Source organism: Pleurodeles waltl, chromosome 6 (genome assembly GCF_031143425.1).
Source record: "Pleurodeles waltl isolate 20211129_DDA chromosome 6, aPleWal1.hap1.20221129, whole genome shotgun sequence".
Lineage (NCBI taxonomy): Eukaryota > Metazoa > Chordata > Amphibia > Caudata > Salamandridae > Pleurodeles > Pleurodeles waltl.
Genome location: NC_090445.1, coordinates 1,713,925,561 through 1,713,952,743, shown reverse-complemented (window position 1 = coordinate 1,713,952,743; position 27,183 = coordinate 1,713,925,561). Strand labels below are relative to the sequence as shown.

The 27,183-nt window shown below is 46.5% G+C and overlaps 1 protein-coding gene across 1 annotated transcript in view; it reads right to left on the bottom strand.

The window, feature by feature from the left end:
- LOC138301433 (class I histocompatibility antigen, Gogo-OKO alpha chain-like) overlaps positions 1 to 4,965 on the bottom strand; it is a 425,484-nt gene extending 420,519 nt beyond the window's left edge. Inside the window, exon 1 of the mRNA XM_069241925.1 lies at positions 4,802 to 4,965. Coding sequence (XP_069098026.1) covers positions 4,802 to 4,862 — 61 coding nt within the window. The 5' untranslated portion in view covers positions 4,863 to 4,965. The remainder of the gene's footprint in view (positions 1 to 4,801) is intronic.
- Positions 4,966 to 27,183: the final 22,218 nt, after the last annotated feature.

The window sequence follows — 27,183 nt, the reverse complement described above, 5'->3', positions numbered from 1 at the left end:
ACCTGGCTCAAAAGTTCGTGTTTTTTTAAAAGGACACATTAGCTCACTCGCCGTGGCACTGAAGGGGACTACTTTTATGGCGGATGTGCACGTTGTACACAAACTAAACGCTGTCACTCACATCGAGGGCAGCAAATGGCTGAAATGGGCGGACCCACGGCCCCCTGCTGCGTGCTTTGACAGGCGGAGGCAACTGTGAATGACAGCTTCATAGACCAATGGATGAAGACTGCTGATTAAACCCCTGCGTGTAAGTTTATGATCTGATTTATGATTTTTATTTTAATACAAGAGTCTGCAAGACTGCTGAAGCTCTTCCAGAGGGCCAGACCTACAAAGGGTTCCACAGAAGGGGAACCCCCAGGGGCCAAGTGAACCGTAATGTGGGAGTTTTCAGAGAAAGACTTCCTGTCTCCACTGCATTTCAAGTGCAATAGGAGTGTTTATTCAACACACTGAACTGATTTAGCTCCTCGAAGAACTCACCTCTGGTATGAAACAGTTGAGAAAAACCAATATCCTTCCAGTGGCTGAACTGCATGATGTATAACAAGAAAATCAGGGCTCAGTGTTTGCTCCTGTGCTTCACTGCCTTGTGTGATCCCAGTGCAGTTGCCGTGTCTGCTTCCCGTGAGCAGCACATCTGAGGGCGTCACAAAATACATCAGTTCAGGATGTGCCTGGTACAAACACCTCTCATGGATATTGTTTACTGGACTATAACATTCTTCAATGTATATTAACCATATAGGGTATATACAGAGGCAGATGTCAACTGACTTCCCTCTTGGTTCATTAGTGACATTGTCATCAGCGCCATGGGTGAGGTGCGGATCATGAACATTTCTAATTTTATGTTTATAAACTATCACTTCTAATAAATGCTGCTCAAAGCTGTGATACAGTCTACTGCAGATGTGCGTAACCTGGGGCCTGCGACCCCTACTGGGGGGTCCACAGCTCTTTTCGAACATTGTAATTGTATTTATATAGCGCTAACTACCCCTGACAAGGGGTCAAAGCGCTTTTCAGAGAGTAGCACACTACCCCGGAACCCAAAAAGGATTAGTGGTAATTAGTATAGGGATTTATGAGTACATTATCAGTATGGAGAGCTATGAGTTAATTTGAGCGGAGGACATGTGAGTCTGTTAGTTGGACTGAATTAGTAGATTAAAGAGGATGGTGTACACAAAACCACAGAAAAGCAGAATGTAAAACTGAACATTTTAAAGCACTCAAAATGTGAAGGACTGGAAATTGCAGGATTTAAATTAAGTTGGCGTCTTTAAACAATTCTTTGTAGCAGCTCAAACACAGCAGAGAGAATCTAGTACAGCGACTGGTGGCCTCGATCGAAGGACTGGTAGCCTCGATCAAAGGACTGGTGGCCTCGATCGAAGGACTGGTGGCCGCGATCAACGAACTGGTGGCCTCGATCTAAAGACGGGGTGCCTCGATCGACAGACTGGTGGCCTTGTTCTAAAGACTGGTGGCACTTGAACGAAGGACTGGTGACCTGATCAAAGGACTGGCTGCCTTAATCGAAGGACTGGCTGCCTCGATCGAAGGACTGGCGGCCTCGATCGAAGGACTGGCGGCCTCGATCGAAGGACTGGCGGCCTCGATCGAAGGACTGGTAGCACTCGATCGAAGGACTGGTAGCACTCGATCGAAGGACTGGTAGCACTCGATCGAAGGACTGGCAGCCTCGATCGAAGGACTGGCAGCCTCGATCGAAGGACTGGTAGCGCAGACAAAAAAAGCACACACTGGGAGTAAAAAGACAAGGTGATGAGCTAAAGCGTGGCCTCCAACCTTTTCTGTAGTGAGAGCTACTTCTGGTCACTGAAAACCATCCTGAGCTGCCGCCTAATATAAGGATGTTTGAGAAGGGTACATAACGGAATGGAGGGACAGAAAGGTGGGAGAGAGCTTGAGAAAGGGAAGGAGAAAGAAGAAAATAGAACAAAAGAGTAAAAAAGGAGAGGAAGAACGGTGAGGACAATAGAAACAGAAAAAAGAAGAGCAAAAAGACACGAGATAAGGCAGAATAACAAAAACAAAGAAGGCAGAAAACAGAAGCTAAACAGAGGACCAAGAAATAAAAGAAAAAGGAGCAAAGAAAAACAAAAATAAATCAAAAGGACAAACGAAAATGATAGAGGTAGAAAAAGATAAGAACAAGGAAAGGGCAAGTAAGAAACAAAAATGAGAGGTCAGTCGAAGAAAGAGAGAAAGAAAGAAGAAATGAAAGGGAAAGGCCATAAAAGAAAAAACAAGGAGTGAAAGAAAGAGAAAAACGGGAATGGAGAAAAAAGGATAGAGGAATGAAAGAGGGGACAAAAAATAAAGAAACAGAAATGAGAGAAAATGGAGAGATGTAGAAGATGAAAGGAGAAAGGGAGAAAACCAGAAACTGAAAAACAAAGACAGGAAGAATAAAAAAAGGAGACAAAGTAGTTGAGAATAAATGTAGAAAGAAACAATGAGAAAGAAGAGAATATGAGTAGAAAAAGAAAGATAGAGAAAAGCGAGTGAAAGGAGGCAGAAGAAAACAGAAAGTACTAAAGAAACAGTGAAGGGAGAAGAAAAGGAAACAAAGGAATAGTGAAAGAAGGAAAGAAGTAGCACAATAAAGATATAAAATGAAAGAAAAGAAACAAAATAATGAAGAAGAGAGTGGGCTATATGTTCCTGCATGTTCAGATTCCTGGCCCCACAGAAAGCTCTGACTCTGTTTCAAGGCGCTACCATACTGTCCAACCCTCTGACAGGTAATTATCACATGAGAGCCCGAGACCTACTGGTAGCTCGCGATCGACCTGTTGGACACGCCTGTGCTGGAGTCTAGCATAATACGCCATCTGTTGTGCAGTTCAAATAGTAAGAAGCATTGTCAAAGCCAATAGGTCCCTTTGCAAGAGCTACTGACTCGCCAACGTCTACGGCGGAGGGAGTGTAACGGGCAGAACATGAAAAAGGGGTGAGTGGGAGGGGAAGAAGCAACACGGCGTACGGGGTTGGTGGGAGGAGAAGGAGAACTATTACCTCATTCACAGCGCGATCACCGGACGGACACTAATCAAGAGGAAGCAATCTGTGCTTGATCCATGCTCCACAGAAAGAAAAGGACGTGACGCCCAGCACGCGCTGGCCAATTAGGAGGCAGCAACTGAGAGTGACAACGAAACCAACAAATGGAAAGCAGTGATGGGCCCCAACCCTTTCTTGTAAACAACACCCCTGCAGTGACAGCGCATATGCTTTCCACTGCGAGACCTAAACGCTGATTATAGTGGGCCCCCCGCTACCAGTAGTGATTCAGTGGGGGGATCCACAGAAGTGAAAAGTTTAAGAACCGCTGAAGTCAAGTCTTGACTAAAAATACCCCAAATGTTAAGGAAATACACTGTTTGACCTTGAAGAGTGTTTGTTGTATGAGCTGCATGGTAGCTTTGTGACTTGGCTCATGTTGTGGTGTGTTACACTGATTCACACATACACACTCACTGTTTTGTTACACTGATCTGTGCACACAGCCCCTCCATGTGCTACACTGATTCACACGTACACACTCACTATTGTGTTACACTGATCTGTGCACACAACCCCCGCCATGTGTTACGCTGATTCACACATACACACTCACTATTGTGTTACACTGACCTGTGCACACAGCCCCTCCATGTGCTACACTGATTCACACGTACACACTCACTATTGTGTTACACTGATCTGTGCACACAACCCCCCCATGTGTTACACTGATTCACACGTACAAACTCACTAACCTGTGACTGTTCCTCCCACACACACCATCACTGTGTGTTACAGTGATCCTGACGCACAACCCTCACACCGTGTAACACTGATCCACATGCACAGCCCCCACCCCGTGTTACACTGATCCTCACGCACAGCCCCCACCCCGTGTTACACTGATCCTCACGCACAGCCCCCACCCCGTGTTACACTGATCCTCACGCACAGCCCCCACCCCGTGTTACACTGATCTTCACGCACAGCCACCACCCTTTGCTACACTAATCCTCACGTACAGGCCCCACCCCGTGTTACACTGATCTTCACGAATAGCCCCACCCCGTGTTACACTGATTTTCACGCACAGCCCCCACCCGTGTTACACTGATCTTCACGAATAGCCCCACCCCGTGTTACACTGATCTTCACGCACAGCCCCCACTCTGTGTTACACTGATTGTCACGCACATCCCCCACCCTGTGATACACTGATCTTCACGCACAGCCCCACCCCGTGTTACACTGATCATCACGCAAATCTTCACGCACAGCCCCCAACCCGTGTTACACTGATCACCACACAGCCCTCAGCTCGTGTTACACTGATCTTCACGCACAGCCCCACCCCGTGTTACACTGATCATCACGCAAATCTTCACGCACAGCCCCCAACCCGTGTTACACTGATCACCACACAGCCCTCAGCTCGTGTTACACTGATCTTCACGCACAGCCCCACCCCGTGTTACACTGATCTTCACGCACAGCCCCCACCCCGTGCTACACTGATCCGCACCCTATTATACTGATCCCCACACAGGCCTCACCCCGTGTGTTACACTGATGTCCCCACACAGCCCTCGCCCTGTGTTACACTGATCACCACACAGCCCTCACCTCGTGTTACACTGATCCACACACACAGCCCCCATCTCTCTGTTCCACAGACCCCAGTGCAGTCCACCTGACTCCCTAACACTATGTAAACGAACCCCTTCTCCCCCCATGATGTGTTCCCCCTCCCCAGGTCACTCACCTGCCCGGGCCTGTTGCAGACAGAGCCCCCCAAGGAGCAGGAGGAGGGGACCCCAGGTCATGATGAGGGGGCAGCAGTGAGGTCACAGAGGGGACAATCAGTCTGTGAGGACCAGCTCTGGAGAGAACTTCACAGGATCTGAGCTCAGTCAGTCCCAGAGAGAGAAGGGAGAGGGAGAACCCACCAATCAGAAGGCAGAACACCGGCGCGTCATCACTCACCGGGTAGAGCCTCGCTGCGAGGAGCTAAAGGAGGTGAAAGTGAAAGTGAAGAGAGGGGGCAGAAGTTTCGTTTTCTTTCCTTCTCTGCATAGCCCCCCCTTTTGTTATTTCTGCCTCCAGTTTTGACCCCCCCCCCTCCCCCGTGTTTGTTTGTTTTTACTCCTTGGTTTCTGTTGCTTTGGTGAGCAGGGTCTGTGCTCAGACTCTTGAAGTGCTTAGAAGCACTCGCTGTTATTATGGGCGGGAGAGGCGCCTCCTTACACCCAGAGCTGCCGACCTTGGACCTGGGGAACCACGGTCGAGTCCCGGCGTGGGTTCAACATCTTGTGATCCTGGGCAGATCACTTCATCTCCCCGTCATCATGACATGAATGTGACCTTGTGTAGTGTAACTGGCCTTCGAGTAAGGCGCTACTTTGAGTTGGTTTAGCGCTATACAAAACTGATGTTCCTCCTTCTCTCCCCATCTGTGTCGGGCGCTTAGACGCTTGTGACATGACACGTAAATGGCTGTAAATCCCTCACTGCTCTGTTAGTGCTTAGAAGCCTGTGACATGACACGTAGATGTCTGGAAATCCCCCGCTGCTCTCTCTGTTAGTGCTTAGAAGCCTGTGACATGACACGTAAATGGCTGTAAATCCCCCGCTGCTCTGTTAGTGCTTAGAAGCCCGGGGCTGGACTCGTAAATGGCTGTAAATCCCCCACTGCTCTGCTAGTGCCTAGAAGCCCGGGACTGGACTCGTAAATGGCTGTTAATCCCCCGCTGCTCTCTGTTAGTGCTTAGAAGCCTGTGACATGACACGTAGATGGCTGTAAATCCCCCGATGTTCTGTTGGTGCTTAGAAGCCTTTGACATGACACGTAAATGTCTGGAAATCCCCGCTTAGAAGTCCCCGTGACAGAGCTCGGCTGAGGCGGTGAGAGGTCTGTGCTTCACCCGCGGTGCTCTAGCGCCCTCCTGCGGACGGATAGCGCCTCGATGGCAGGAGATGGGCTGATTTCCCAGAAACGGAGGGTTTGGTACAGTGGGGGCGGGGTATGAGGAGGGAATACAAGTTATAGCGCCTCGATGACAGAGATGGGCTGATGTCCCAGAAACGCAGACTTTGGTACTGTAGGGCAGGAAGTCCGCAGTGACATCAGTGTGTCAAGCTGCTCCTCATTTTATCAGTGGAATGAGCTTCTATGTTGTGAACAGTGTCAGTCTCTTCTTGGTGACGGGGGGTAGACTCCAAAGTCCCACCCCTTTTATCTTGGGGGGCTCCTGTCCCTGGTCACTGCACTACCCACAGTGGGGGGCAGCTGATTGTATTACAGGGGTGAAGCCCTGTGGGAAGGGTCAGTGCAAGCTCTCCCCAGTAAATCCACATAGTGCGTCATGACTGAGCCCCTTCATTCCCCTGACTGTGGAGTTGTAGGATGCTGGCCTGGCTTGTAGTGGGTACCAAGGGGTACTTACACCTTGTGCCAGGTCCAGTTACCCCTTATTAGTGTAGAAGAGGTGTTTCTAGCAGCTTAGGCTGGTAGAAGGTAGCTATGGCAAAGCAGCTTACGCTGAACTAGGAGACATGCAAAGCTCCTACTAAACCACTGCTGTCATATGCACAATATCATAAGAAAACACAATACACAGAAGTACTAAAAATAAAGGTACTTTATTTTTATGACAATATGCCACAAGTATCTCAGTGAGTACCCTCAGTAAGAAGGTAAGTAATATACACAAGTTATATGTACACAAACCCAAAACAGGTAAGTAAGAGTCAGAAAAGTAATGCAAACAGTGTAGAATTACAATAGGTTGCAATAGGCAAAAATAGGTCTAGGGGCAATCAATCAATCAAAAAAATGTATATAGTGCGCTACTCATCCGTGAGGGTCTCAAGGCGATTGGCAACACAACCATATACTCCAAAAGTGGAATGCAAACCACGAATGGACCCCAAACCTATGTGAGCTTGTAGAGGGTCGCTGGGACTGTAAGAAAACAGTGAGGGTTAGAAAAATAGCCCACCCCAAGACCCTGAAAGGTAGGTGTAAAGTGCACCTACTACCCCCAGAGAGCACAGAAGTCGTGATAGGGGGATTCTGCAGGAAGAACATACACCAGCAAAGCAACAACAGTGGATTTCCAGACCTGAGTACCTGTAAGACAAGGGGACCAAGTCCAAGAGTCGCAACAATGTCGAGAGTGAGCAGATGCCCAGGAAATGCCAGCTGAGGGTGCAAGGAAGCTGCCACTGGATAGAAGAAGCTTAGAGTTCTGCAAGAAAGAAGAGGACTAGGAACTTCTCCTTCGGAGGATGGATGTCCCACGTCGCGATGAAGCTTGCAGAGGTGTTCCCACGCAGAAAGACTGCAAATAAGCCTTGCTAGCTGCAAGGGTTTTTGGGTAGGGTTTTTGGGTGCTGCTGTGGCCCAGGAGGGACCAGGGTGTCGCCACTTGGATGAGGAGACAGAGGGAGTGCCCAGCAAGTCAGGGAGCCCTCACAGAAGCAGGCAGCACCCGCAGAAGTACTGGAACAGGCACTTAGAAGAGGAGGGAACCGGAGTCCACCCGAAGTCACAAAAGGGAGTCCCACGACTCCGGAGGACAACTCAGAAGGTTGTGCACTGTAGGTTAGAGTGTCGGGGACCCAGGCTTGGCTGTGCACCAAGGAAATCCTGGAAGAGTGCACAGGAGCCGGAGCAGCTGCAAATCATGTGGTACCCAGCAATGCAGTCTAGCGTGAGGAGGCAAGGACTTACCTCCACCAAACTTGGACTGAAGAGTCACTGGACTGTGGGAGTCACTTGGACAGAGTTGCTGAGTTCCAGGGACCACGCTCGTCGTGCTGAGAGGGGACCCAGAGGACCAGTGATGCAGTCTTTTGGTGTCTGTGGTTGCAGGGGGAAGATTCCGTCGACCCACGGGAGATTTCTTCAGAGCTCCTGGTGCAGAGAGGAGACAGGCTACCACCAGAGCATGCACCACTTGGAAACAGTCGAGAAAGCCGGCAGGATGAAGCAATAGAAGGTTTCTAGTAGTCGTCTTGCTACTTTGTTGCGGTTTTGCAGGCGTCCTGAGCAGTCAGCGGTCGCTCCTTTGGCAGAAGGTGACGAGGGAGGTGCAGAGGAACTCTGATGAGCTCTTGCATTCGTTATCTGAAGAATTCCCCAAAGCAGAGGCCCTAAATAGCCAGAAAAGGAGGGTCCAAAAAACCACAAAACTCCCTGTATACAAATGCCGATTAGTACTGTAAGAGCGTAGGAACTTCACCAGAGGACATTGGACCCTAGTCCTCCATGGGAAAGCACAATTCAAAAAGGTGGTGAGGTCCCACTGTATAGATACAGTTATTTTTTCTCAGAATCAAAATGTCTAGGGACATGTAGTGTTCATCAGCAAAGCTATAGTCAAATCCAATGTTGCTCCAATTTCAATTTTATTTTTTGAAAGACATTCAATTCGCAGTAGAAACGCAGACACTCAAGGGTCCAAGAGAGTATATGAGCTAGGCCAGCCAACACGTGTTTCGCCCCACAGGCGCGTAGGCCAGGGCTTTCTCAAGGCTGGGGAAAAGAAAAAAGGCATAAGACTAAAGACAATAGTGAAACGAGAATAGTTATATTGAGAACGGTGAAGGGAAGCCAAAGGACTGTGCCAGGGAAATCCCGAAAGGTGCCTAGGAATAAAGGCCCTGATGAACCCGTGAAAAGAGGTCATGCTGTCCAAAAACATGCTTCTCAAAGTCAAAAAATCCAAAAAGAGAAGTCCTGTGCCGGGTGATGAAAGAACTAGTGATAGAATAGGGGTAACCAAAAAATTAAGTATATATTAGTGGCGACCAATTCAAATATCCTTTAGAAAAGATAGAGATGATCAAAGGTCAGTTTTTAAATGACCTGAATTGGCTAATGTGTGAAAGCACATGCAATCGAAGAGAGACATTATTACATTGCACCCAAGGGAGAATTTGAGATTGAGAACAGAAAATGTTACTGTACACAAAAGAAAAGAAAAGGAAGGAGAAAAAAAACATACCATTTTAAGTAGTTTGATGTTCAGATAGCCAAAAAACAGTCGATAATATGAGTAATAATACAGCAGTTTAGCCTAAAATATAAATATATGCATGTAACATCTTGTGACTGATATAATTAGGTTGAGCATAAGTAAACAATCAAAGAAAAAAGCTTTTTCAGCTGAGTTATGTCTAATATTAACGATATATATAAAGAGTAATGATATCTGTTGTAATAGAGAGTACAACACAATGAAGATTGCAATCTAGACTCAGGAGAAAAAAGAAAGAGGGAAAAAAGGGGAAGAAAGAAAGAAAAGGACAAAAGAATCAGAGTTTAAAAAAGGTTGTCAAAGATAAATAGAAAAAGAAAAGTGCCAAAAGTTTTGCCCGGAGGAGACCAGAATAGTGAGAAGCCACCGGTTTAAAATTCGCAATAAATTTCAGAACTAAGGAAATACTGTTTGCGTCGGAAAGGTAAACATCTATTGGGTCGTTAAGTGAAAAGTACCAAACGTTTACTCATAAAGAAAGACCCTTGCGGCAGAGACTCACCCGTTTATATTTCTATACCGCATATTTACGTCCGTCGCCTGGAAAGTATCTTGATGAATGGCAGCGCGCTGATTTCATCTCGCGTCTTTATACGCGACCGGTATGATGTATTGAATCGTCCTACCTCGATATAGACTATCGGGTGTGGACAAAAACAGGGACTACAGTTATTCCGGCACTCGTGAAGTCGGCGGCGCCATCTTGGTAGTAACCAAGGGCGGCGCCATCTTTGCACAGGCAATAGATGTGTATTATGTCCAAAGGAAAAGACAGGGAAAGTTGAATTGCTATAACCTAATGAGCCTGTTTAATTAATTATTGATCTAATTTAGTGACTAAAAAGATTAGAGAATAAAGAGAAGAAGAGAAAGAAGAAAATGAATACAAGTAAAAGAGAATGGATGTTGATACTGTGAATTATGGTATTGCCCTAACACCCTACGGAAGGTGAGACATGAGAGATTAGAACAGAATAGATATGGTAACCATGTAAGAAGTCAAAGGTACGTCGACAGAGAGAAAGAAAAAACATTACACAAAGTTTAAAGCAAACTTGGTACATTATTACAATGCACTCCAGATGACAATGTTACTCGGTATCTCAGTTTTACAATAACCAGTAGTGCCACTCATAGTCTTTGTTAAGTTCATGGTTAACTGTATCGTATTGGATTATAAGTCTGCTTTCCTCCTTGCGCAGGCGTAATGGACTGTTACCACCTCGAGGGGTTGATCTCATTCGTCGAAGACCACAGAATGTGAAATTGCGTTCATGGAATGAAATTCTGTGAAATGTTCAACAAGTGGTGCTTTCATGTCCAGTTTTTGAATATTGCGGTAGTGTTCTTGGATTCTTATTTTGAGTGGGCGGATGGTACTGCCTATATAGGCTTGGTGGCATGGGCACCATATTATATAGACAACATTCGAACTTTCACAGTTTATGAACTCATTGATATGGAAACATTGGTCATTGATAGTAGCTGTTGTGGTTTTGGAGAGACCCCACTTACAGATTGAACATTTGCTGCATGTGTAAAAGCCCTTTGGTTTTGGAGGTAAAAAAGATGTTGGAGACTGATTTTGAAAGAATGATGAACAGAGTGTGTCTCTTAGATTGGGAGCCCGTTGAAGCCTATTTGTGGAAAATTAGTTATGTGTTGATTAATGGAGGGGTTGCTTTGTAGAAGGTACCAATGTTTGCGAAGGAGTTTCCGAATCAAATGGTGGCCATTGTGAAATTCCGTAATAAACCGAATAGCCGGCTTCGTATTGACTGTATGGGATTTGTTTAGTAGCTTGATGCGGTCCATGTCACGTAGTTTATCCTTAGTAGCGTTAAGTGATTGGTGATTGTACCCCCTGGAAGTTAGTCTCTCAGTCATTTGGGTGGAGATGTTGTTGTAATCTGTTTTGGTGCAATCCAATCTGGCTCTTTTGTATTCACCCTGAGTAATATTCCGGATGGTACTTGAGGGGTGACAGCTGGTAGCATGAAGAATGGAATTTGCTGCTGTTGTTTTCCGAAATAATTTTGTCTGTAACTTGTCATCTTTTATAAAGATCAGAAGGTCCAGGTATTCTACTGATGAGTTAGAGATGTGATAAGTGATGTCGATGCCCCATTTGTTGGGCACTAATGACTGTAAGAATTGATTAAGGAGACCCTTTGGACCTTGCCAAATGAACAAGATGTCGTCAATGTAACGACCCCAAAAATGATATGTTGAGAAAGATGTTCAGTTAGATCATCCCGTAGCGAGTGGTTTTCTACTGCACCATCAGAATGCAGGCGTATGGTGGTGCACATTTTGCCCCATCGCAGTCCCTTGGAGTTGTAAGTAGAACTTGCCGTCAAATAGAAAATAGTTGTTTTCTAAACAAAATTGCAACATTTCCATAATCATCAAATTACGTTCCAGATACTTCACTGATTTTGTGGAAAGGCATCTTCTAACAGCTTCTAGGCCGTCACTATGTTTTATAGAAGTATAGAGGCTGACAACGTCAATGGTAACCAGAAAGTAGTCAGATTGCCAATCGATGTTTTGTAGCTTTTGTAAAATATCTTTGGAATCTCTAACAAAGGAGGGTAAATTTGTCATAAAGGCTGCAGTTCCTTATGGATTAGGGTGCCCAGTTGTGAACAGATAGAGTTGATGCCTGATATTATTGGTCGACCTTTGGGTGGGTGACCTTTTTTGTGTATTTTTGGTAGAAGATATAGAGTAGGGATAGTGGGAAATTCTAAGTATAAGGCACTTTTTTCTCTACTAGAAAGAATATGGAGAGAATGCCAGTGCTCCCAAAGATCAAATAGCCTATGTTGGATTTCAGCTGTTGGGTTGTGTGAAAGAGGTTTGTAGCATTTCTTATCCTGAAGATGCCGATAGGCTTCCTGCAAGTAGTCATAGGTGTTGAGGACTACTATATTTCCGCTCTTGTCAGCCTCTTTAATGATGATTTGATTATTTTTACTCAGTAATTTGAGGGCTTGTGCTTGGTTTTTGGTAATATTGGGACGGGAATATTTTCGTTTGTCACTATAGTGTTTATACTCTCGGTCCAGGTCCCTCAAGACAGCTGTCGAAAAGAGGTCAATAGAATTGCCTGCCGGAAGAGTTGGGGTAAAGGTAGATTTAGGTCGCAGGTCAGAAGGATGGTATTTGTTAATGTATAAATCTAGATCTTGTGCTATCAAGGAGAGGGGTAAGTCAGGTTTGTCAGTGTTGGATAGATTTCTTAACAGGCCGATATCTTCAAGGTCTTGAACTGAGAGATCACTTGTGTTTTGTGAAGGAGGTGTTGGATGGGAAGAAGACCGGGGCGAAATATTGGAAAAGAACGATTTCAGTTTGAGATGGCGTACAAATTTGAAAAAGTCAATCTTAGTTTGGGTAATGTTAAAGCCTTTTCGGCTGAGTTATGTCTAATAACAAGAGCCCGCAGCAAGACTACAAGCAAGACTACAAGATCCTAAACTCTGACACACAACATACAGTCAATCTTTCTGATCACAAACTTTCTCCAACTGATCATCAAATCCTCAATAGAGGTCTCTCTTTCTGCCCTACTAACTATTGGAACATTACCCAAACTAAGATTGACTTTTTCAAATTTATATGCCATCTCAAACTGAAATCGTTCTTTTCTAATATTTCGCCCCTGTCTTCTTCCCATCCAACACCTCCTTCACAAAACTCAAGTGATCTCTCAGTTCAAGACCTTGAAGATATTGCTCTGCTAATAAATCTATCCAACATTGATGAACCTGTCTTACCCCTCTCCTCGATAGCACAAGATCTAGATTTAGACATTAACAAATACCATCCTTCTGACCTGCGACCTAAATCTACCTTTACCCCAACTCTTCCGGCAGGCAATTCTATTGACCTCTTTTCAACAGCTGTTTTGAGGGACCTGGATCGAGAGTATAAACACTATAGTGACAAACGAAAATATTCCCGTCCCAACATTACCAAAAACCAAGCACAAGCCCTCAAATTACTGAGTAAAAATAATCAAATCATCATTAAAGAGGCTGACAAGGGCAGACATATAGTTGTCCTTAACACCCATGACTATCTGCAGGAAGCCTATCGGCATCTTCAGGATAAGAAATGCTACAAACCTCTTTCACACAACCCAACAGCTGAAATTCAACATAGGCTATTTGATCTTTTGGAGCATTGGCATTCTCTCCATATTCTTTCCAGTAAAGAAAAAAGTGCCTTATACTTAGAATTTCCCACTATCCCTACTCTATATCTTCTACCAAAAATACACAAAAAAGGTCACCCACCCAAAGGTCGACCAATAATATCAGGCATCAACTCTATCTGTTCACAATTGGGCACCCTAATCGATAAGGAACTGCAGCCTTTTATGACAAATTTACACTCTTTTGTTAGAGATACCAAAGATATCTTACAAAAGCTACAAAACATTGTAGGAAACTACCATCTTGCCTGGCATGTTACCCCCATATTTCACTGTATATATGTTGTTTTAGTGTATGTGTCACTGGGACCCTGCCAGCCAGGGCCCCAGTGCTCATAAGTGTGCCCTGTATGTGTTCCCTGTGTGATGACTGACTGTCTCACTGAGGCTCTGCTAACCAGAACCTCAGTGGTTATGCTCTCTCTGCTTTCCAAATTGTCACTAACAGGCTAGTGACCAATTTCACCAATTCACATTGGCATACTGGAACACCCTTATAATTCCATAGTATATGGTACTGAGGTACCCAGGGTATTTGGGTTCCAGGAGATCCCTATGGGCTGCAGCATTTCTTTTGCCACTCATAGGGAGCTCTGACAATTCTTACACAGGCCTGCGACTGCAGCCTGAGTGAAATAACATCCACGTTATTTCACAGCCATTTACCACTGCACTTAAGTAACTTATAAGTCACCTATATGTCTAACCTTTACCTGGTAAAGGTTGGGTGCTAAGTTACTTAGGGGGTCATTCTGACCCGGGCGGGCGGCGGACGCCGCCCGCCTGGCGGGAACCGCCAAATGGCCGCTCCGCGGTCAGAAGTCCGAGGAGGCCATTCTGACTTTCCCGCTGGGCCGGCGGGCGCCCGCCAAGGGAGCAACCGCCGGCCCAGCGGGAAAGCCCCTGCAACACAGAAGCCGGCTCCGAATGGAGCCGGCGGTGTTGCAGGGGTGCGACGGGAGCAGTTGCACCCGTCGTGATTTTCACTGTCTGCTCTGCAGACAGTGAAAATCATGCTGGGGCCCTGTTAGGGGGCACCTGCACTGCCCATGCCAGTGGCACGGTGTAGGAGGCTGGACTGGCTTGTAGTGAGTACCAAGGGGTACTTGCACCTTGCACCAGGCCCAGTTATCCCTTATTAGTGTATAGGGTGTCTAGCAGCTTAGGCTGATAGATAATGGTAGCTTAGCAAAGCAGCTCAGGCTGAACTAGGAGACGTGTGAAGCTACTACAGTACCACTTAGTGTCATATGCACAATATCATAAGAAAACACAATACACAGTTATACTAAAAATAAAGGTACTTTATTTTTATGACAATATGCCAAAGTATCTTAGAGTGTACCCTCAGTGAGAGGATAGGAAATATACACAAGATATATATACACAATAGCAAAAATATGCAGTATAGTCTTAGAAAACAGTGCAAACAATGTATAGTTACAATAGGATGCAATGGGGAAACATAGGGATAGGGGCAACACAAACCATATACTCCAAAAGTGGAATGCGAACCACGAATGGACCCCAAACCTATGTGACCTTGTAGAGGGTCGCTGGGACTATTAGAAAATAGTGAGAGTTAGAAAAATAACCCTCCCCAAGACCCTGAAAAGTGAGTGCAAAGTGCACTAAAGTTCCCCTAAGGACAAAATAGTCGTGTTAGAGGGAGAATGCAAGGAAAACACAAATCAGCAATGCAACAACGATGGATTCTTGTCTGAAGGTACCTGTGGAACAAGGGGACCAAGTCCAAAAGTCACAAGCAGCTCGGAGATGGGCAGATGCCCAAGAAATGCCAGCGGTTGGTGCAAAGAAGCTCTTACTAGGCTGAAGAACTGTGAATACTGCAGGAACGACAAGGGCTAGAGACTTCCCCTTTGGAGGATGGATCCCCCACGCCTTGAAGAGTCGTGCAGAAGTGTTTTCCCGCCGGATGGACGCCAACAAGCCTTGCTACACGCAAATCGTGCGTTTGGCGTTTTTGGACGCTGCTGGGGCCCAGGAGGGACCAGGAGGTCGCAAATTGGACCTGCAGAGAGAGGGGACGTTGAGCAAGACAAGGAGCCCTCACTGAAGCAGGTAGCACCCGGAGAAGTGCCAGAAACAGGCACTACGAGGATGCGTGAAACGGTGCTCGCCGAAGTTGCACAAAGGAGTCCCACGTCGCCGGAGACCAACTTAGAAAGTCGTGCAATGCAGGTTAGAGTGCCGTGGACCCAGGCTTGGCTGTGCACACAGGATTTCCGCCGGAAGTGCACAGGGGCCGGAGAAGCTTGCAAAGTCGCGGTTCCCAGCAATGCAGCCCAGCGAGGTGAGGCAAGGACTTACCTCCACCAAACTTGGGCTGAAGAGTCACTGGACTGTGGGGGTCACTTGGACGGTGTCGCTGGATTCGAGGGACCTCGCTCGTCGTGCTGAGAGGAGACCCAAGGGACCGGAGATGCAGCTTTTTGGTGCCTGCGGTTGCAGGGGGAAGATTCCGTCGACCCACGGGAGATTTCTTTGGAGCTTCTGGTGCAGAGAGGAGGCAGACTACCCCCACAGCATGCACAAGCAGGAAAACAGTCGAGAAGGCGGCAGGATCAGCGTTACAGAGTTGCAGTAGTCGTCTTTGCTACTATGTTGCAGGTTTGCAGGCTTCCAGCGCGGTCAGCGGTCGATTCCTTATCAGAAGGTGAAGAGGGAGATGCAGAGGAACTCGGCTGAGCTCATGCATTCGTTATCTAGAGTTTCCCCAGAGACAGAGACCCTAAATAGCCAGAAAAGAGGGTTTGGCTACCTAGGAGAGAGGATAGGCTACTAACACCTGAAGGAGCCTATCAGCAGGAGTCTCTGACGTCACCTGGTGGCACTGGCCACTCAGAGCAGTCCAGTGTGCCAGCAGCACCTCTGTTTCCAAGATGGCAGAGGTCTGGAGCACACTGGAGGAGCTCTGGGCACTCCCAGGGGAGATGCAGGTCAGGGTAGTGGTCACTCCCCTTTCCTTTGTCCAGTTTCGCGCCAGAGCAGGGGCTAAGGGGTCCCTGAACCGGTGTAGACTGGCTTATGCAGATTTTGGGCACCTCTGTGCCCAACAAAGCATTTCCAGAGGCTGGGGGAGGCTACTCCTCCCCTGCCTTCACACCATTTTCCAAAGGGAGAGGGTGTCACACCCTCTCTCAGAGGAAGTTCTTTGTTCTGCCATCCTGGGCCAGGCCTGGCTGGACCCCAGGAGGGCAGATGCCTGTCTGAGGGGTTGGCAGCAGCAGCAGCTGCAGTGAAACCCCAGGAAGGGCAGTTTGGCAGTACCAGGGTCTGTGCTACAGACCACTGGGATCATGGGATTGTGCCAACTATGCCAGGATGGCATAGAGGGGGCAATTCCATGATCATAGACATGTTACATGGCCATATTCGGAGTTACCATTGTGAAGCTACATATAGGTAGTGACCTATATGTAGTGCACGCGTGTAATGGTGTCCCCGCACTCACAAAGTTCAGGGAATTGGCTCTGAACAATGTGGGGGCACCTTGGCTAGTGCCAGGGTGCCCTCACACTAAGTAACTTTGCACCTAACATTTACCAGGTAAAGGTTAGACATATAGGTGACTTATAAGTTACTTAAGTGCAGTGTAAAATGGCTGTGAAATAACGTGGACGTTATTTCACTCAGGCTGCAGTGGCAGGCCTGTGTAAGAATTGTCAGAGCTCCCTATGGGTGGCAAAAGAAATGCTGCAGCCCATAGGGATCTCCTGGAACCCCAATACCCTGGGTACCTCAGTACCATATACTAGGGAATTATAAGGGTGTTCCAGTAAGCCAATGTAAATTGGTAAAAATGGTCACTAGCCTGTTAGTGACAATTTGAAAGTAATGAGAGAGCATAACCACTGAGGTTCTGGTTAGCAGAGCCTCAGTGAGACAGTTAGGCACCACACAGGGAACATATACATGCACACCTATGAGCACTGGGGCCCTGTGTGACAGGGTCCCAGTGACACATACATATAGGCCACAAACCTATGAGCACTGGGGTCCTGACCAGCAGGACCCCAGTGACACATAACAAACATACTGAAAACCTAGTGTTTTCACTATGAGCACTGAGGCCTGGCTATCAGGATCCCAGTGAGACAGTGAAAACAGTGACAAACACCCTGACATACACTCACAAACAGGCCAAAAGTGGGGGTAACAAGGCTAGAAAGAGGCTACCTTCTCACACAACCCCCCCCCAAACGAAGGACAATAAGGCTAACCTTGGCCAGTTGAGACTTTATTGTCTAAGTGGTGATAAGTAGAGAGTAGCTCTGCAATAGACTGGTTACTCCCTTTATCATCCACTATATGGTTACTTCCCTGTGGGGATGTAAACCACCCTGTTTGAAGTTTTTTAGCTAAGCAACAATGTGAAGATGTATTTTCAGAGTTTCTATCAGTAAGTTTTAGTTTAGAGCAGTGGGAATTGTCCACTGAACCTATTTGTAGTGATGGAAATGCCAGACAGGGATGCTGTCTCAGAAAAGCCATAGCTGGGCAAAAACTTTGTCCATCTGGCTGGAAGAGAGAACAGGGATGCTGTTTCTCTTGAGTTGGAGCAGGGCAGGGATGCTGTCCTATCAGCTCCACACTAGGGCAGGGATGCTGTCCTAAGTGTTGTGAGGCAGTGCAGAGTTTCTGCACTAAAGTTTCTCTGGGAGGGTTGGAGGGATGCTCCATGTTAACTAAAATGGTGCTCTTTTTCTCACCAATGTTAGTTATCCCACAGAGAGGTACTTCCACCTCAGGGAGTCCAGCTTTGCCAGCTGATGATTCCCTTGGAACAGGTGCCACCCCAGGAGAGGTTTCTCCCACCACAGGAATAGTATCCTGAATGGTAGGGTGGTTAGGGGATACTGTGATACCCTTTTTACCTGTTGATGGAGAGGGATCCTGAGTTTTCAGGCCTTCTCTCCTTTGCTTTTTCATTTCACTTGAAATGAGAGGGAACAATTCCTCAGGGATGCCCAGCATGGCTGCATGGGCATAAAACTCTACATCAGCCCAACCTGAGGCCTCTAGGTCATTACCTAAGAGACAGTCTACAGGTAAGCTAGGTGATACCACCACCTGCTTAGGGCCAGTAACTCCACCCCAACTAAACTGAATTATAGCTAAGGGAAGAAACTTAGTGGAGTTATGGACATCAATAATCTTATACTGTTGTCCAATGATGTGTTGTTCAGGAGGCACTAGGTTTTCAGTCACCAAAGTGAAACTGGCACCTGTGTCCCTGTAGGCCAAGGCCTCAACACCATTTATTGAAACTGTCTGCCTGTACTTATCCATTGTAAGGGGACAAGCAGCCAGTGTGGCAAGGCCAATGCCACTAGGTGTGACAGAAACTGTCTTGGGACTGATTACATCAGTTTCCACTATGGACCCATAAGTGAACCCAACTACACCCTTTGCTTGACTGTTGCCAGCAGTCCCACCACTAGTACCACTACTGCTAGGGGCACTAGAGCTTGATGTATTAGTGGTGGTAGGCTCAGGGGGTTTACCTGGACAGGACTTATCCCCTGGCCTATGGCCTCTATTTTTACACACAAAGCACCAAGGCTTTTTAATGTGTGCAGGTTGGGAAGAAGAGGAAGAATTTGTTTTATCCCCACCCTCTGAAGAGTGTTTAAGATTTGAAGTGGGATCTTTGGTTTTACCCTTATCCCCATGCTTATCTTGAGATTTTTCACCATCTTTCTTCTTATTGCCATCTTTGTCACCCCCTGTATGAACTTTTCTGTTCACCCTTGTTCTGACCCATTTGTCTGCCTTCTTTCCCAATTCTTGGGGAGAGGTCAGATCAGAGTCTACCAGGTACTGGTGCAACAAATCAGACACACACTTATTAAGTATATGCTCTCTCAGGATTGTGTTATACAGGCTTTCATAATCAGTAACTTTACTGCCATGTAACCACCCCTCCAAGGCCTTCACTGCCTGGTCAATGAAATCAACCCAGTCTTGTGAAGACTCCTTTTTGGTCTCTCTGAACTTTATCCTGTACTGTTCAGTGGTTAAGCCATAACCATCCAGGAGTGCATTCTTAAGAACTGTAAAATTATTGGCATCATTTTCTTTCACAGTAAGGAGCCTATCCCTACCTTTTCCACTAAATGATAGCCATAGGATAGCAGCCCACTGCTTTTGAGGGACATCCTGTACAGCACAGGCCCTCTCAAGTGCAGCAAACCACTTGTTAATGTCATCCCCCTCCTTATAAGGGGGAACTATCTTGTGCAGATTCCTGGAATCATGCTCTTTTGCAGGATGACTATGGGGAATACTGCTGCTGCCACCATGGGTATCTAAACCCAACTTCTGTCTTTCCTTCTCTAATTCTAAAGACTGTCTATCCAAATCCAGCTGTTGCTTCTTGAGCTTCAGTCTGGTTTGTTCCACTCTCAATCTATTGAGCTCCCTTTCTAACAATCTGTCATCAGGGTGGGTGGGAGGGACATTTCTAGATACAGAGGTATGATGGGAATGAACAGAAGGAGACCTGTCCCTTACCAAGGGCACCCTAACAGCTTGGCTACCAGCATAATGTGAGAGCACATCATCAGTATGATGTGATTCAACCTCTGTACCAACTATGCTAGACTGTCTAGTAATGGGCAGGCTGAGAAGTTTCTTTCCTGAACCTTTTCCTGGGGGAGTCCCTGGATCAGATTGAGAACCATTAGCTACTTTTTCTACAGATTGGGCACTTATGGCCTTATCCTGTACTCTAAGCATATTAATTAACAGTTCTAAGGAAGGATTCTTCCCTACACTCAAACCTCTCTCTATGCAGAGACTCCTTGCTCCTTTCCAGCTAAGGTGATCATATGCAAGTTTGGACAGTTCAACTTTTTGGCCTGTGCCAGACATTTTTTAGAGAGAGTTAAAGTGATAGCAAAAGAGAAAAAAGTTTTCAGAACTTTTTGGAAAGACAGAAAAAAAACTTTTTAAACTTTTAAGAACTTTTTGAAAGTTTAGAAGTACTTTTCAGCACTTAGAAAAGAGTGAAAAGAGGAAATGCAAAACTTTTTGGCTATGTGTATATACACTGACCTTGTTTTGTATATTTTTCTCTTATGAAAAGTACAATGACAAGAGTGGTAAGTAGTCTCAAAGCACTTATCCCACCGCTGCACAACCAATGTAGGAGGCTGGACTGGCTTGTAGTGAGTACCAAGGGGTACTTGCACCTTGCACCAGGCCCAGTTATCCCTTATTAGTGTATAGGGTGTCTAGCAGCTTAGGCTGATAGATAATGGTAGCTTAGCAAAGCAGCTCAGGCTGAACTAGGAGACGTGTGAAGCTACTACAGTACCACTTAGTGTCATATGCACAATATCATAAGAAAACACAATACACAGTTATACTAAAAATAAAGGTACTTTATTTTTATGACAATATGCCAAAGTATCTTAGAGTGTACCCTCAGTGAGAGGATAGGAAATATACACAAGATATATATACACAATAGCAAAAATATGCAGTATAGTCTTAGAAAACAGTGCAAACAATGTATAGTTACAATAGGATGCAATGGGGAAACATAGGGATAGGGGCAACACAAACCATATACTCCAAAAGTGGAATGCGAACCACGAATGGACCCCAAACCTATGTGACCTTGTAGAGGGTCGCTGGGACTATTAGAAAATAGTGAGAGTTAGAAAAATAACCCTCCCCAAGACCCTGAAAAGTGAGTGCAAAGTGCACTAAAGTTCCCCTAAGGACAAAATAGTCGTGTTAGAGGGAGAATGCAAGGAAAACACAAATCAGCAATGCAACAACGATGGATTCTTGTCTGAAGGTACCTGTGGAACAAGGGGACCAAGTCCAAAAGTCACAAGCAGCTCGGAGATGGGCAGATGCCCAAGAAATGCCAGCGGTTGGTGCAAAGAAGCTCTTACTAGGCTGAAGAACTGTGAATACTGCAGGAACGACAAGGGCTAGAGACTTCCCCTTTGGAGGATGGATCCCCCACGCCTTGAAGAGTCGTGCAGAAGTGTTTTCCCGCCGGATGGACGCCAACAAGCCTTGCTACACGCAAATCGTGCGTTTGGCGTTTTTGGACGCTGCTGGGGCCCAGGAGGGACCAGGAGGTCGCAAATTGGACCTGCAGAGAGAGGGGACGTTGAGCAAGACAAGGAGCCCTCACTGAAGCAGGTAGCACCCGGAGAAGTGCCAGAAACAGGCACTACGAGGATGCGTGAAACGGTGCTCGCCGAAGTTGCACAAAGGAGTCCCACGTCGCCGGAGACCAACTTAGAAAGTCGTGCAATGCAGGTTAGAGTGCCGTGGACCCAGGCTTGGCTGTGCACACAGGATTTCCGCCGGAAGTGCACAGGGGCCGGAGAAGCTTGCAAAGTCGCGGTTCCCAGCAATGCAGCCCAGCGAGGTGAGGCAAGGACTTACCTCCACCAAACTTGGGCTGAAGAGTCACTGGACTGTGGGGGTCACTTGGACGGTGTCGCTGGATTCGAGGGACCTCGCTCGTCGTGCTGAGAGGAGACCCAAGGGACCGGAGATGCAGCTTTTTGGTGCCTGCGGTTGCAGGGGGAAGATTCCGTCGACCCACGGGAGATTTCTTCGGAGCTTCTGGTGCAGAGAGGAGGCAGACTACCCCCACAGCATGCACAAGCAGGAAAACAGTCGAGAAGGCGGCAGGATCAGCGTTACAGAGTTGCAGTAGTCGTCTTTGCTACTATGTTGCAGGTTTGCAGGCTTCCAGCGCGGTCAGCGGTCGATTCCTTATCAGAAGGTGAAGAGGGAGATGCAGAGGAACTCGGCTGAGCTCATGCATTCGTTATCTAGAGTTTCCCCAGAGACAGAGACCCTAAATAGCCAGAAAAGAGGGTTTGGCTACCTAGGAGAGAGGAAAGGCTACTAACACCTGAAGGAGCCTATCAGCAGGAGTCTCTGACGTCACCTGGTGGCACTGGCCACTCAGAGCAGTCCAGTGTGCCAGCAGCACCTCTGTTTCCAAGATGGCAGAGGTCTGGAGCACACTGGAGGAGCTCTGGACACCTCCCAGGGGAGGTGCAGGTCAGGGGAGTGGTCACTCCCCTTTCCTTTGTCCAGTTTCGCGCCAGAGCAGGGGCTAAGGGGTCCCTGAACCGGTGTAGACTGGCTTATGCAGAATTGGGCACCTCTGTGCCCAACAAAGCATTTCCAGAGGCTGGGGGAGGCTACTCCTCCCCTGCCTTCACACCATTTTCCAAAGGGAGAGGGTGTCACACCCTCTCTCAGAGGAAGTTCTTTGTTCTGCCATCCTGGGCCAGGCCTGGCTGGACCCCAGGAGGGCAGATGCCTGTCTGAGGGGTTGGCAGCAGCAGCAGCTGCAGTGAAACCCCAGGAAGGGCAGTTTGGCAGTACCAGGGTCTGTGCTACAGACCACTGGGATCATGGGATTGTGCCAACTATGCCAGGATGGCATAGAGGGGGCAATTCCATGATCATAGACATGTTACATGGCCATATTCGGAGTTACCATTGTGAAGCTACATATAGGTAGTGACCTATATGTAGTGCACGCGTGTAATGGTGTCCCCGCACTCACAAAGTTCAGGGAATTGGCTCTGAACAATGTGGGGGCACCTTGGCTAGTGCCAGGGTGCCCTCACACTAAGTAACTTTGCACCTAACATTTACCAGGTAAAGGTTAGACATATAGGTGACTTATAAGTTACTTAAGTGCAGTGTAAAATGGCTGTGAAATAACGTGGACGTTATTTCACTCAGGCTGCAGTGGCAGGCCTGTGTAAGAATTGTCAGAGCTCCCTATGGGTGGCAAAAGAAATGCTGCAGCCCATAGGGATCTCCTGGAACCCCAATACCCTGGGTACCTCAGTACCATATACTAGGGAATTATAAGGGTGTTCCAGTAAGCCAATGTAAATTGGTAAAAATGGTCACTAGCCTGTTAGTGACAATTTGAAAGTAATGAGAGAGCATAACCACTGAGGTTCTGGTTAGCAGAGCCTCAGTGAGACAGTTAGGCACCACACAGGGAACATATACATGCACACCTATGAGCACTGGGGCCCTGTGTGACAGGGTCCCAGTGACACATACATATAGGCCACAAACCTATGAGCACTGGGGTCCTGACCAGCAGGACCCCAGTGACACATAACAAACATACTGAAAACCTAGTGTTTTCACTATGAGCACTGAGGCCTGGCTATCAGGATCCCAGTGAGACAGTGAAAACAGTGACAAACACCCTGACATACACTCACAAACAGGCCAAAAGTGGGGGTAACAAGGCTAGAAAGAGGCTACCTTCTCACACAACCCCCCCCCAAACGAAGGACAATAAGGCTAACCTTGGCCAGTTGAGACTTTATTGTCTAAGTGGTGATAAGTAGAGAGTAGCTCTGCAATAGACTGGTTACTCCCTTTATCATCCACTATATGGTTACTTCCCTGTGGGGATGTAAACCACCCTGTTTGAAGTTTTTTAGCTAAGCAACAATGTGAAGATGTATTTTCAGAGTTTCTATCAGTAAGTTTTAGTTTAGAGCAGTGGGAATTGTCCACTGAACCTATTTGTAGTGATGGAAATGCCAGACAGGGATGCTGTCTCAGAAAAGCCATAGCTGGGCAAAAACTTTGTCCATCTGGCTGGAAGAGAGAACAGGGATGCTGTTTCTCTTGAGTTGGAGCAGGGCAGGGATGCTGTCCTATCAGCTCCACACTAGGGCAGGGATGCTGTCCTAAGTGTTGTGAGGCAGTGCAGAGTTTCTGCACTAAAGTTTCTCTGGGAGGGTTGGAGGGATGCTCCATGTTAACTAAAATGGTGCTCTTTTTCTCACCAATGTTAGTTATCCCACAGAGAGGTACTTCCACCTCAGGGAGTCCAGCTTTGCCAGCTGATGATTCCCTTGGAACAGGTGCCACCCCAGGAGAGGTTTCTCCCACCACAGGAATAGTATCCTGAATGGTAGGGTGGTTAGGGGATACTGTGATACCCTTTTTACCTGTTGATGGAGAGGGATCCTGAGTTTTCAGGCCTTCTCTCCTTTGCTTTTTCATTTCACTTGAAATGAGAGGGAACAATTCCTCAGGGATGCCCAGCATGGCTGCATGGGCATAAAACTCTACATCAGCCCAACCTGAGGCCTCTAGGTCATTACCTAAGAGACAGTCTACAGGTAAGCTAGGTGATACCACCACCTGCTTAGGGCCAGTAACTCCACCCCAACTAAACTGAATTATAGCTAAGGGAAGAAACTTAGTGGAGTTATGGACATCAATAATCTTATACTGTTGTCCAATGATGTGTTGTTCAGGAGGCACTAGGTTTTCAGTCACCAAAGTGAAACTGGCACCTGTGTCCCTGTAGGCCAAGGCCTCAACACCATTTATTGAAACTGTCTGCCTGTACTTATCCATTGTAAGGGGACAAGCAGCCAGTGTGGCAAGGCCAATGCCACTAGGTGTGACAGAAACTGTCTTGGGACTGATTACATCAGTTTCCACTATGGACCCATAAGTGAACCCAACTACACCCTTTGCTTGACTGTTGCCAGCAGTCCCACCACTAGTACCACTACTGCTAGGGGCACTAGAGCTTGATGTATTAGTGGTGGTAGGCTCAGGGGGTTTACCTGGACAGGACTTATCCCCTGGCCTATGGCCTCTATTTTTACACACAAAGCACCAAGGCTTTTTAATGTGTGCAGGTTGGGAAGAAGAGGAAGAATTTGTTTTATCCCCACCCTCTGAAGAGTGTTTAAGATTTGAAGTGGGATCTTTGGTTTTACCCTTATCCCCATGCTTATCTTGAGATTTTTCACCATCTTTCTTCTTATTGCCATCTTTGTCACCCCCTGTATGAACTTTTCTGTTCACCCTTGTTCTGACCCATTTGTCTGCCTTCTTTCCCAATTCTTGGGGAGAGGTCAGATCAGAGTCTACCAGGTACTGGTGCAACAAATCAGACACACACTTATTAAGTATATGCTCTCTCAGGATTGTGTTATACAGGCTTTCATAATCAGTAACTTTACTGCCATGTAACCACCCCTCCAAGGCCTTCACTGCCTGGTCAATGAAATCAACCCAGTCTTGTGAAGACTCCTTTTTGGTCTCTCTGAACTTTATCCTGTACTGTTCAGTGGTTAAGCCATAACCATCCAGGAGTGCATTCTTAAGAACTGTAAAATTATTGGCATCATTTTCTTTCACAGTAAGGAGCCTATCCCTACCTTTTCCACTAAATGATAGCCATAGGATAGCAGCCCACTGCTTTTGAGGGACATCCTGTACAGCACAGGCCCTCTCAAGTGCAGCAAACCACTTGTTAATGTCATCCCCCTCCTTATAAGGGGGAACTATCTTGTGCAGATTCCTGGAATCATGCTCTTTTGCAGGATGACTATGGGGAATACTGCTGCTGCCACCATGGGTATCTAAACCCAACTTCTGTCTTTCCTTCTCTAATTCTAAAGACTGTCTATCCAAATCCAGCTGTTGCTTCTTGAGCTTCAGTCTGGTTTGTTCCACTCTCAATCTATTGAGCTCCCTTTCTAACAATCTGTCATCAGGGTGGGTGGGAGGGACATTTCTAGATACAGAGGTATGATGGGAATGAACAGAAGGAGACCTGTCCCTTACCAAGGGCACCCTAACAGCTTGGCTACCAGCATAATGTGAGAGCACATCATCAGTATGATGTGATTCAACCTCTGTACCAACTATGCTAGACTGTCTAGTAATGGGCAGGCTGAGAAGTTTCTTTCCTGAACCTTTTCCTGGGGGAGTCCCTGGATCAGATTGAGAACCATTAGCTACTTTTTCTACAGATTGGGCACTTATGGCCTTATCCTGTACTCTAAGCATATTAATTAACAGTTCTAAGGAAGGATTCTTCCCTACACTCAAACCTCTCTCTATGCAGAGACTCCTTGCTCCTTTCCAGCTAAGGTGATCATATGCAAGTTTGGACAGTTCAACTTTTTGGCCTGTGCCAGACATTTTTTAGAGAGAGTTAAAGTGATAGCAAAAGAGAAAAAAGTTTTCAGAACTTTTTGGAAAGACAGAAAAAAAACTTTTTAAACTTTTAAGAACTTTTTGAAAGTTTAGAAGTACTTTTCAGCACTTAGAAAAGAGTGAAAAGAGGAAATGCAAAACTTTTTGGCTATGTGTATATACACTGACCTTGTTTTGTATATTTTTCTCTTATGAAAAGTACAATGACAAGAGTGGTAAGTAGTCTCAAAGCACTTATCCCACCGCTGCACAACCAATGTAGGAGGCTGGACTGGCTTGTAGTGAGTACCAAGGGGTACTTGCACCTTGCACCAGGCCCAGTTATCCCTTATTAGTGTATAGGGTGTCTAGCAGCTTAGGCTGATAGATAATGGTAGCTTAGCAAAGCAGCTCAGGCTGAACTAGGAGACGTGTGAAGCTACTACAGTACCACTTAGTGTCATATGCACAATATCATAAGAAAACACAATACACAGTTATACTAAAAATAAAGGTACTTTATTTTTATGACAATATGCCAAAGTATCTTAGAGTGTACCCTCAGTGAGAGGATAGGAAATATACACAAGATATATATACACAATAGCAAAAATATGCAGTATAGTCTTAGAAAACAGTGCAAACAATGTATAGTTACAATAGGATGCAATGGGGAAACATAGGGATAGGGGCAACACAAACCATATACTCCAAAAGTGGAATGCGAACCACGAATGGACCCCAAACCTATGTGACCTTGTAGAGGGTCGCTGGGACTATTAGAAAATAGTGAGAGTTAGAAAAATAACCCTCCCCAAGACCCTGAAAAGTGAGTGCAAAGTGCACTAAAGTTCCCCTAAGGACAAAATAGTCGTGTTAGAGGGA